The sequence below is a fragment of the Procambarus clarkii genome, chromosome 38 (assembly GCF_040958095.1).
Source record: "Procambarus clarkii isolate CNS0578487 chromosome 38, FALCON_Pclarkii_2.0, whole genome shotgun sequence".
NCBI lineage: Eukaryota > Metazoa > Arthropoda > Malacostraca > Decapoda > Cambaridae > Procambarus > Procambarus clarkii.
In genome coordinates, this window is record NC_091187.1 from 8,855,662 (window position 1) to 8,868,240 (window position 12,579).

At 44.7% G+C, this 12,579-nt stretch overlaps 2 protein-coding genes across 2 annotated transcripts in view; one reads left to right on the forward strand and one right to left on the reverse strand.

Annotated features, from left to right (window-relative positions):
- LOC138372162 (collagen alpha-1(VII) chain-like) overlaps window positions 1–12,579 on the reverse strand; it is an 83,907-nt gene that overhangs the window by 9,136 nt on the left and 62,192 nt on the right. The window contains exon 5 of the mRNA XM_069337473.1: window positions 3,140–3,408. Within this exon, the coding sequence (XP_069193574.1) occupies window positions 3,140–3,408 (269 nt within the window). The remainder of the gene's footprint in view (window positions 1–3,139; window positions 3,409–12,579) is intronic.
- Arf6 (ADP-ribosylation factor 6) overlaps window positions 3,070–12,579 on the forward strand; it is a 147,855-nt gene continuing 138,345 nt past the window's right edge. Inside the window, exon 1 of the mRNA XM_045735578.2 lies at window positions 3,070–3,388. The gene's annotated coding sequence lies outside the window, so the exon portion shown is untranslated. The remainder of the gene's footprint in view (window positions 3,389–12,579) is intronic.

Here is a 12,579-nt window from a genome sequence, read left to right on the forward strand (position 1 = left end):
TGCTCTTTATTTGGGTAAATTTATCTTCATAGTATTTAGTTTTGGCTCGTCTAATTATTTTAGATAGCAATAACGAGTAATTCTTTGAGAATTCTTTGGAGACGGTTCCTAGCCTATACTTCTTCTCAAGGTCATGTTTTTTATTAATGGATTTAAGTATTCCCTTTGTAAGCCAAGGATTGTTAAGCCTTTTGGTTGTGACTTGTTTTGTAAGCATAGGACAGTGGGTGTTATAAAGGCTAAGAGTTGTTTGAAGAAAAGATTGCACTGCTAGGTTGATGTCCCCTATGTTACCTAACTCGGACTCCCAGTTGACATTATCAGCAGCAGTTACAAAATTGTTTTATAGCAGTTTCATTGTGCAGCCTAAAGCTTAACTCCCTTGACTCTAGAGGTGGTTTGCTAATGTTAGTTAAGAGAAATGTGGGGTAATGGTCTGTAGTGCTATCGGTGATTATACCTGAAGTAAGCGGAGAGGTTATGTTGGTCCAGATGTGATCTAGAGTCGTGGCAGTGCTATCAGTGATTCTAGTAGGTCTAGTGATTAAGGGTATGAGGAAGCAGGAATTCATACAGTTGAGGAAGCTAACAGCAGTAGGGTGTTCTGGCTCGTAGAGGTCAATATTAAAGTCCCCTGCGATAATTAGATGGTTTTTGTTCAGTCTGTTATCTAGTATTAGATTTCTAAGGTTTGAGTGGAATTCGGACACATCAGTGTTAGGAATTCTATAGACTGCACTCACAGACAGGACAGACTCGGCACCCTTGACTCTGAAACTGGCGAAGATATACTCCCCACAGTAGTCTCTAGTTCTAATTACTTTTAAGCATGTTAGTTCTTGGTGGTAGTAAAGAGCAACAGTTGATGTGACGACTTATATTGAATTTTGTAACTAGCTCATCAAGATTGTAACTTGCTTAGCTAAATGAATTGTGGGGTTCAGTCCCTGAGCCCATTATGTGCCTCTGTAACCCTTTCCACTACCGCCCACAAGATGGGTATGGGGTGCATAATAAATGAACTAAACTAAAAAAAAAAAACTAGCAAAGAGCAGTGCCACCACCTCTCTGAAGTTGACGACAGTTGTGAATTGCCGAGTAGTTAGGCATGTTAAAGAGTTGAGTAGTATCCTCTTTCAACCATGTTTCAGTAAGTATAATAAAAGAGAATTTGTTGTCAATAGTTTCAATCAAGGCACTAACATCATCGAAGTGTTTACCTAGTGATCTAACGTTCAAATTGATTACAGAGATATTGTGATTATGTGTTAATACATTGTTTACATCATGTGCTGTAAAATATCTGCAATTTAGATCATTAAAGTGATGATTGTCATAGATAGTGGATAAGAGGTTTAGTTCTGGGTCTATACTTGTCTGCATAAAAAGGCTGGTTATAGGAAAACAAGGCAAGAATGGCAAATTACAAAATAGAAAACAAAGAAAAAAGTAGATTAAAAATTCTAAAGTAATATAAACTTAATTTTTTTTGGAGATATATACAAGAGTTGTTACATTCTTGTACAGCCTCTAGTACGCGTAGCGTTTCGGGCAGGTCCCTGGAATACGATCCCCGCCGCGAAGAATCGTTGTTACATCCAAGTACACATTTTACTGTTGCGTTAAACAGAGGCTACAGTTAAGGAATTGCGCCCAGTAAATCCTCCCCGGCCAGGATACGAACCCATGACATAGCGCTCGCGGAACGCCAGGCGAGTGTCTTACTACTACACCACGGAGACTGTAAATATGTAATTTTAAGTAAAAAAAACTTAATGGGAACTAGGAATGTAAACAATTTCTGCTACGATGCTGAGACTTGGACCAGGTGAAACACTTTTACTATACAACTCGTTAACAAACTTTGATTGAAATCGAACCAGTTTTCATTCATTGCATATTTGGAACTCATGCCCCCTTGTAGCTGGTGGAGGGAGGGAGGGAGCTGATGGAGGGCGGGAGGGAGGGAGTTGACAGGTGGAGGGAGGGGTGGTGGAGGGAGTTGACAGGTGGAGGGAGGGGTGGTGGAGGGAGTTGACAGGTGGAGGGAGGGGTGGTGGAGGGAGTTGACAGGTGGAGGGAGGGGTGGTGGAGGGAGTTGACAGGTGGAGGGAGGGGTGGTGGAGGGAGGGAGGGAGGGGTGGTAGTGGAGGGAGTTGACAGGTGGAGGGAGGGAGGGAGGGGTGGTAGTGGAGGGAGTTGACAGGTGGAGGGAGGGAGGGAGGGGTGGTAGTGGAGGGAGTTGACAGGTGGAGGGAGGGAGGGAGGGGTGGTAGTGGAGGGAGTTGACAGGTGGAGGGAGGGGTGGTAGTGGAGGGAGTTGACAGGTGGAGGGAGTGAGGGAGGGGTGGTAGTGGAGGGAGTTGACAGGTAGAGGGAGGGAGGGAGGGGTGGTAGTGGAGGGAGTTGACAGGTAGAGGGAGGGAGGGAGGGGTGGTGGTGGAGGGAGTTGACAGGTAGAGGGAGGGAGGGAGGGGTGGTAGTGGAGGGAGTTGACAGGTAGAGGGGTGGAGGGAGGGGTGGTAGTGGAGGGAGTTGACAGGTGGAGGGGTGGAGGGAGGGGTGGTAGTGGAGGGAGTTGACAGGTGGAGGGGTGGAGGGAGGGGTGGTAGTGGAGGGAGTTGACAGGTAGAGGGAGGGAGGGGTGGTAGTGGAGGGAGTTGACAGGTGGAGGGGTGGTAGTGGAGGGAGTTGACAGGTGGAGGGGTGGAGGGAGGGGTGGTAGTGGAGGGAGTTGACAGGTGGAGGGGTGGAGGGAGGGGTGGTAGTGGAGGGAGTTGACAGGTGGAGGGGTGGAGGGAGGGGTGGTAGTGGAGGGAGTTGACAGGTGGAGGGGTGGAGGGAGGGGTGGTAGTGGAGGGAGTTGACAGGTGGAGGGGTGGAGGGAGGGAGTTGACAGGTGGAGGGAGTTGACAGGTGGAGTGAGGGAGGGGTGGTAGTGGAGGGAGTTGACAGGTAGAGGGAGGGAGGGGTGGTAGTGGAGGGAGGGAGGGGTGGTAGTGGAGAGAGTTGACAGGTGGAGGGGTGGAGGGAGGGGTGGTAGTGGAGGGAGTTGACAGGTGCCCACACCGGCGCGTGCATGCCGCCAGTCTTCTGACCCGGTCTGGCCAGGGCGGAGGGATACACATCAACCCTCAACCTTCCCCCACACAACTTCACCTCCACATTTTCACCTCCACTTTGAGAATTGTTGCTATTGAGGTGGTTGGCGGTGACGTGGGCGGCGTGGAGCGTGGGCGTGGAGGGCGGCGCCCACCCTGGCCCCGGGGAACTACTTTGTTTATGATTCAAGCTGGGAGGAGGAGGAGAGCCCCGAGAACTGCTGACAGGAACGGAATGGCTGTCTAAGTGTGCCCTGGCTGACTGGACCTGACCGCTGCGTGCTAAGGTGAGCACCGTCACTCCCGCCTGGTGGGTGAGGCTCACGGGGTTATGGTGGCGGGGTTATAGGGCGCCCGTGGTGAGGCCTGGCCTCAGGTACACCGCCTCACACCCACCACCTACACCTTTACTAGTCACTCAAGTGGAGGCTTTTGGGGATAATATCGTGTCGGGGAGGATACTAGGGCAGGTGTGGGCACTGGGCTGGGCACCAGACCTGACCCTCAAGGGGCTTGTGGGGCCGTAGGCAGGTCCTGGGCTCAGTTATAGCACCTCTATGGTACCACCTCCAAGTTTATAAGTCACTCGAGTGGGTGTTTTGGGGGGGATAATATCGTGTCTGGAGGGAGAGGATACTTGGGCAGGTGTGGGCAGGTGTGGGCAGGGCACTCGGCTGGGGGCCAGACCTGACCCCAAGGCAGACCAGTTTCTCCCTTCTTGACAGGTGTGGAGAAATGGTGAGCTTTATGCAGTTTTGGCAGGAGTGAGGCAGTGGGTCAAGAGCAGAGTTGTCACTGGCAACGCTGCCAGGTGGCTGTGCCCAAGGTGGGCATGACGTAGCACCGCTGGCAACACATTGTACTGAAACATGCCGCCGTGTCTCGCCTCGTGTGCTGGAAGGTGTTGTGGGCCTCGTGATTAACAACGCTGCAAATCGCACACGATGGGGCGTGTCTCGTCGAGCCTTGGAGGAAATTTAGTTTCGTTGGCGTTTCGTGAGTGCTTTTTTCTGGGTTCGTATCCGGGCCAAGGAGGATTTACTGGGCATCAATCCTTAACTGTAGCCTGTGTTCACCCAGCAGTAAAATGGGCACCTGATTGTTAAACGATTTGGCGGGTCGTATTCTGGGGAGAATTGGGATTAATTACTTGGCCAAAACGCTATGTGTGCTAGTGGCTGTACAAGAATGTAACGAATCTTGTATATACAAATAAAAAAATATATGTAAAAATGTGACTATAATGCAGCCATCTTGTTTAAAGGTTTAATGTAATGCTCACAAGGAGCTACAACTTCAAGCTGAACAATTTACAATGCAGAAGAGACAGCAGTTGATGCATTTTCTCTCACAGGGTAAAGAACCCTGCTTGCCAACACTGTAAAGACCCCTGCTTGCCAACACTGTAAAGACCCCTGCTTGCCTACACTGTAAAGACCCCTGGTTGCCTACACTGTAAAGACCCCTGCTTGCCAACACTGTAAAGACCCCTGCTTGCCAACACTGTAAAGAACCCTGCTTGCCTACACTGTAAAGAACCCTGCTTGCCAACACTGTAAAGACCCCTGCTTGCCAACACTGTAAAGAACCCTGCTTGCCAACACTGTAAAGACCCCTGCTTGCCAACACTGTAAAGAACCCTGCTTGCCTACACTGTAAAGAACCCTGCTTGCCTACACTGTAAAGAACCCTGCTTGCCAACACTGTAAAGAACCCTGCTTGCCTACACTGTAAAGAACCCTGGTTGCCTACACTGTAAAGAACCCTGCTTGCCTACACTGTAAAGAACCCTGCTTGCCTACACTGTAAAGAACCCTGCTTGCCTACACTGTAAAGAACCCTGCTTGCCAACACTGTAAAGAACCCTGCTTGCCTACACTGTAAAGAACCCTGCTTGCCAACACTGTAAAGACCCCTGCTTGCCAACACTGTAAAGAACCCTGCTTGCCAACACTGTAAAGAACCCTGCTTGCCTACACTAAAGAACCCTGCTTGCCAACACTGTAAAGAACCCTGCTTGCCTACACTGTAAAGAACCCTGCTTGCCTACACTGTAAAGAACCCTGCTTGCCAACACTGTAAAGAACCCTGCTTGCCTACACTGCAAAGAACCCTGCTTGCCAACACTGTAAAGACCCCTGCTTGCCAACACTGTAAAGACCCCTGCTTGCCAACACTGTAAAGACCCCTGCTTGCCAACACTGTAAAGAACCCTGCTTGCCAACACTGTAAAGAACCCTGCTTGCCTACACTGTAAAGAACCCTGCTTGCCTACACTGTAAAGAACCCTGCTTGCCAACACTGTAAAGACCCCTGCTTGCCTACACTAAAGAACCCTGCTTGCCTACACTGTAAAGACCCCTGCTTGCCAACACTGTAAAGACCCCTGCTTGCCAACACTGTAAAGACCCCTGCTTGCCAACACTGTAAAGACCCCTGCTTGCCAACACTGTAAAGACCCCTGCTTGCCAACACTGTAAAGAACCCTGCTTGCCTACACTGTAAAGAACCCTGCTTGCCAACACTGTAAAGACCCCTGCTTGCCAACACTGTAAAGACCCCTGCTTGCCAACACTGTAAAGACCCCTGCTTGCCAACACTGTAAAGACCCCTGCTTGCCAACACTGTAAAGACCCCTGCTTGCCAACACTGTAAAGAACCCTGCTTGCCAACACTGTAAATACTCTGACAGAACTCTATTTAATTTATTTATTAATTTATTTATGTACAAGAAGGTACATTGGGTTTGTGGGAGTACATAATATTGGTGTTCTTATATTCTTGCAAAGCTACTAACACACGCACAGTCTTTTGGGCAGGTCCTTAATCTTAATTTTCCCTGGAATACGACCTTCAAAATTGTTTGTTCCCAACCAAAAAAAAAAAAAACTTGGTGTGGACGGTAGAGCGATGGTCTTGCTTCATGCAGGTTGGCGTTCAATCCCTGACTGTGCAAGTGGTTTGACACCATTACTCCCCCCACCCCCCCATCCCACCCGAAATCCTTATCCTGACCCTTTCCAAGTGCTATATAGGCATAGTGGCTTGGCATTTTCCCCTGATAGTTCCATTCACTGCTGAGTAAAAATCAGATAATGCCATGGCAGAGTTTAAAGCCTCCGAGCCATCCATTAATGTATGAACACTGCTCAAGTGGTGCTGTCTACGGTCACTAGGCAAACTAGTGTCATCGTTATTGTCATTTTTATTCAGACTGCCTGCCCCACCTGAACTTTTTATCCGAACTAACCCAAATCGGATAAGACAGTTTCAGAAAAAAGGCGTTTGTAAACCTCGTGGCTGACAGTACCACCGTATAAATAATCATTTGCCTGGAGACTTCCGTAATGTGTCAGGACGCTTGGTGCACAATGAAACTGGATGCTAATTTTCTCTTCTTTTGTATTGTGGGGCCACAGGTTATCTTGAGATGATTTCGGGGCTTAGCGTCCCCGCGGCCCGGTCCTCGCCCAGGCCTCCTTTTTGTTACATACCACCAGGAAGCAGCCCATAGCAGCTGTCTAACTCCCAGGTAACTATTTACTGCTAGATAAACAGAAACATCAGGGTGAAAGAAACTGCCCATTTGTTTCGATCTCCACCGGGAATCGAATCCGGAACCTCAGGACTACGAATCCCAAGCACTGTCCACTCAGCATTGTAACTGTGTGGCCACGTATGGTTGAAAATAGAATAAAATAGTGGTAGAAAATAATAATAATAATAAAAAAAAAGTTTGTTCACAGCTGAATGGTCCTGTGTTTGATTCCCATTGGCTGTAGTGGATATGTGGGCCTGCAGGCCACTCCAAGCAATAGCCTGTTGGACCAAGTTATCACAAGTCAAGCCTGGCCTCAGGCTGGGCTCGGGGGGGTTAGAAAAATCTCCCGAAACACACTAGGTAATGTTACCTTTTACCTGAAACCTCTGTTCAATTGTCAGTAAATAGATACCCAGGAGTTGGTGGGTTGCATTCCGAGGAAGGTCGGTAGTTTGTCGAGGGCAGGGGTTTACTTGTTAATTTAAAGGGTTTAGTAGTTTTTGGTCTTCTTCATGATGATATCTTCTTGGACAGCCCACAATGTTTATAGTAATAAGTATAATAATAATTCATTGTGTCGAGGGACCGGAAGCCAGAGTGTATTCATTCACAGTTAGCTCACATCGAGGACCCCCCTTCCTCAGGCCGTATTACTGACCCCGCCCAGGATGCAACCTGACCACAAGCTGACTAACTCCTGAGTACCTACTCACTGCTAGGTCAACAGACGCATTAGGTGAAAGGAAATGTGCCCAACCATTTCTGTCTCGCTCGGGATTCGAACCCGGAATTCTCGATTGTTTGTAGTCACACAGTATGTAAATTTGTATCCATTTGTAATGACTGCACAGATGGTCTATCTACTTCACACATGGAAATCATCAGTAATTGTCATGTCCCTAATATTATAAGAGATTCTGAATAAGGTCTTTAATTTCATCTTGAAAAATTGTTTCACTGCATATGATATCCTTCAGCAGTCTGTTACACAATCTAGGAGTGCAATGGGAGAAAGCTCTGGTGCCAGTTTCCTTAAATGCACGGGGCTCCAACAATCTATACTCTTGCAACGTATGTTTTCAGGGCCGCAGGGACATTGAGCCCCGAAAACATCGCAAGGTAGCCTTGTTTGTATTGTAGAAGCAGTTATAAATTTCTCGGTGTGTTACTTAACCCTTGGACAGCTGTGATGGAAAAATACTTGTGCCCACCTTTGAGCAAAAAATACAAAAAATTCCTACAAATTATTTTTTATTATAGAATTATTAATTTGTATGCAAAATATAACAAAAGCAGGTTGCACAATAGCTATGTGGTCTAGCTTCAGTCAGCACATGATGCCGACTTTACTGACACTGAAGTGTGTGAAACGCGACTCCTGTGTTCTACTCGGATGTTTCATTGATTGTTTATCACTAGTTTCGCTTTATTCAACACATTTACAAGAATGTGTGTTGAATTGCCCTGTCCTCCTAAGGTTTCCCATCGATAAGAAAAGTCAATTTAAAGTGTCCTCTCCTAACCTACCAGAAGACCCAAAACAGAAAACGGGACAGTATGTCACTTTTGCGAGCCGCTTCCATTTTCATGTTCAAGTTTTGGCCTTAAGTAACGCATACGACTGAAAATCAACGTTTTTTTGTAAGAGGAAAGTTGGTTGAATACAGTAACTTGATAAATCACATAATTCACATAATGCTTGATACTGTTTAATTGGTGGTTGGTTTAACTGTTAAACTTCACTCATATAGAGTAGTGAAAACCATATACATATACTATACATGGGTGTTGGGCACTGGGCAATAACACAGGGCATAATTGGCACCATATGGGTTACAGTATAGTACATTGAAACAGGCGTAAACCACTAAGATGGGACCTGCAAGTAATGATACTATAATAATAATAATAATAATAATAATAATAATAATAATAATAATTAATAATTAATAATAATAAATTATTTACAAGAAGGTACAATGGTTGGTGAGATTACATTAGTGATATTTTTACATTCTTGCAAAGCCACTAACACGCACAGTGTTTCGGGCAAGTGCTTAATCTAACATATCAGGTAAGGTGAAAAGGTGCAGTATAGCAAGGTTTTATATCAATATAAATTGACAGAGGTGATTACACTGGTAAAGATTAAGTACTTAATTAGTCTTAAGTACTAATATTGGGGAAGTGGGTAGTACAAGATACAATGTGAGTTTGAAGCACAAGGTAGGAAACTATGAGGATGAAATTAGGTACTTTCTGGTTTTACTTTTGAACAGGGCAGAACATGTTCAGGGCAGAGTGACAACAGGTTCTTAGTAAACATGGTTCAATTGATGATAGTTTTACCTGGTATACCTCATTACAACCATATGGAGTTGTGAATACCATATAAACGTCGTTGGTATACACGTGTAATTATGACAGAATTTACTACAGTGACAATGACCACATTCACCTAGTAACATTTGTGACAGTAAACATTCACATAGTAATGTAACCATGAAATGATGGCAGGATTTTTTCATGGGTCAAGGTAAACTCCATTATATCCATGTATAGCTATTATATCATTATTTGTATCATTCGTGTAAAACTCGGACAATAATTGTTAAAATTATCATGGAATGATAACCGCATTACTGCATGAATCATCATATGATGATAACTGCTGTCTAACCTTACCTTACCTTACGATGATTTCGGGACTTGATGTCCTAAATCAGTCCTCAGCCAGGCCTCGTTGCTGGACTGGTCAACCAGGCTTCGTTGCTGGACAGGCTGTTGGATGCGGCTGCTCGCAGCCTGGTTGATCAGTATCCTTAGGAGGTACTTATCAAGTTCTCTCTTGAACACTGTGAGGGGTCGGCCAGTTATTTCCCTTATGTGTAGTGGAAGCATGTTGAACAGTCTGGGGCCTCTGATGTTGATAGTTCTCTCTTGAACACTGTGAGGGGTCGGCCAGTTATGTGTAGTGGAAGCGTGTTGAACAGTCTGGGGCCTCTGATGTTGATAGTTCTCTCTTGAACACTGTGAGGGGTCGGCCAGTTATGTGTAGTGGAAGCGTGTTGAACAGTCTGGGGCCTCTGATGTTGATAGTTCTCTCTTGAACACTGTGAGGGGTCGGCCAGTTATGTGTAGTGGAAGCGTGTTGAACAGTCTGGGGCCTCTGATGTTGATAGTTCTCTCTTGAACACTGTGAGGGGTCGGCCAGTTATGTGTAGTGGAAGCGTGTTGAACAGTCTCGGGCCTCTGATGTTGATAGTTCTCTCTTGAACACTGTGAGGGGTAGGTCAGTTATGTCCCTTATGTGTAGTGGAAGCGTGTTGAACAGTCTCGGGCCTCTGATGTTGATAGTTCTCTCTTGAACACTGTGAGGGGTAGGTCAGTTATGTCCCTTATGTGTAGTGGAAGCGTGTTGAACAGTCTCGGGCCTCTGATGTTGATAGTTCTCTCTTGAACACTGTGAGGGGTAGGCCAGTTATGTCCCTTATGTGTAGTGGAAGCGTGTTGAACAGTCTCGGGCCTCTGATGTTGATAGTTCTCTCTTGAACACTGTGAGGGGTAGGCCAGTTATGTCCCTTATGTGTAGTGGAAGCGTGTTGAACAGTCTCGGGCCTCTGATGTTGATAGTTCTCTCTTGAACACTGTGAGGGGTAGGCCAGTTATGTGTAATGGAAGCGTGTTGAACAGTCTCGGGCCTCTGATGTTGATAGAGTTCTCTCTCAGAGTACCTGTTGCACCTCTGCTTTTCAAGGGGGGTATTCTGCACATCCTGCCATGTCTTCTGGGTTAAGTACTTTTGTATTATGGTGGTCACTGCTATAAATGTCAATACTGTACATGAATCTTAAACCTAATTGTGGCTGATAGGGAGGTAATGCAAGTCAATTAGAACAAGTGATCCTGTCGCATGGAGGTGTACTCATTATGAGTCTTTGTTGAAAACATCCTGATATTTCTGCAATAAATAGTTTGGTAGACCATAGTATAATGAATAACAATAGTCTAACCTACTTATAATGAGTTTTTTTTGTAAGTTTTGTTAAGATTCTTCATTCCAGTATTTCCTGATAAATACAATATTTCTCAACTTATAATTAGCCAGTTTTATTACAGTGTTGATCTGGTTGGCAAACATGAGTCAATAGCAACTCGCTGATCCTTTACATTTTTTTTTAAATAAAACTTCACTGTATCCTACACTAATCCTCTCCGACACCCCAAGGACAGCTACGTCATGCTTGAAACCAACAACTACACGCTCAGTTTTTCCAATGATTTCATTTGTTTTTTAATTTTTATCCTATTTCCAATGTCACTAAGAATTGCATTGATGATGTCCAGTACATCATCAATGTCCTCGAACCGAAAGTAAATCTGCGTATCATCAGCAAAAACTTAAATCGTACACTGTGCCTCTTTAAGTTTTAATAATTCGTGTCGGGGGACAGGTAGCCAGTGTGTATTCATGCACGTTTTGGCTTTTATCAACCCCCCTAAAAGGCCAAATTACTGACCCTGCCCAGGATGCAACCCCACAACAAGCTGACTTAACTCTTGGGTACCTACTCACTGCTAGATGAACAGAGGCATTAGGTGAAAGTAACTGTGCCCAACCATTTCTGTCCCGCCCGGGATTCGAACCCGGAATTCTTGATTGTTCATCGAGAACGAACCCGACTGTACTATCGGGACCCTTTAGCAACCATGAAAGATCGATGATGTATTTCATAAAGAGCAATGGGTGCAACACACTGCCCTGTGGAACACCCCTGGTAAGGTATGTATCGATCTTCCTCTCTTGAGGTTATCTTGAGATGATTTCGGGGCTTACCGTCCCCACGGCCCGGTCCTCGACCAGGCCTCCTTTTTGTTACACATCACCAGGAAGCAGCCCGTAGCAGCTGTCTAACTCCCAGGTACCTAATTTACTGCTAGGTGAACAGGCGCATCAGGATGAAAGAAACGCTGCCCACTTGTTACCACCTCCACCGGGCATCGAACCCGGAACCTCATGACTACGAATCAGGAGCGCTGTCCACTCAGCCGTCGGGGCCCTGACAGATGAAGGGATTCAGAGTGCTGAAGTCGACCCTGATATTTTATTTGCCGCTGGTGCCTTTATATCATTGCAGAGTAATACATAATAACTCAAATAGTAATGAGTAAGTATGTTATCATGCTCTATTTTTTATATATCATATAAATACATTGCTTTTTTTTTTTTTTTTTTTTTTTTAGGGAAACCTTTTTTCTTTTTTTTTTTTCTTTTTCTCCTTTGTTTATTATCTGATTTTGTTGTAACGTCTACATCCTGGAGAGTGCATATCAGTCCCTAACTATGTCAAGATAAAATTAAATTGGTCAACAAATAAATCGGTCATATCTGGCAGAACTTGGAACTTTGAATTTTTTTTTTGGCTGATTTTTTTCACAGATTTCAAACTCTGTTTTCTTTGTCTCTTTTGGTTGTTTTGATGATTAGGGACCAGATTAGGGCTTTTTGACTTAAAGTATACCCTAAATTTATCCCCTAAATCAATATAATTATCCTTATATACTGTATATATTTTTGGGGGAAGAGGTTTTTTTTCTTGATTTCATTTCAACGTACATTGACCTACAACTTTCACATATTCGAGTACGAATGCTAAACAATGTTTATTAAAACATACAAGAAAATTAATGCATTAGAACTACCTTATTCAGTGTTGATAACTTCAACTTTAATTATTTCTTAAACTAGAGTTTCAATTGTAATCAGCATAAAAAATTTGTTTCACTCATTCTCACCAATTTTACATATACAGTAGTATTCACAGCTGTCTGTTTTATAATCCTTATAGAATTGATTTTTCATAACCCTAAACAGTTTGAGTTTTATATTATTATAATTATATAATATAATATAATTATTATATTATTTATTGTGTC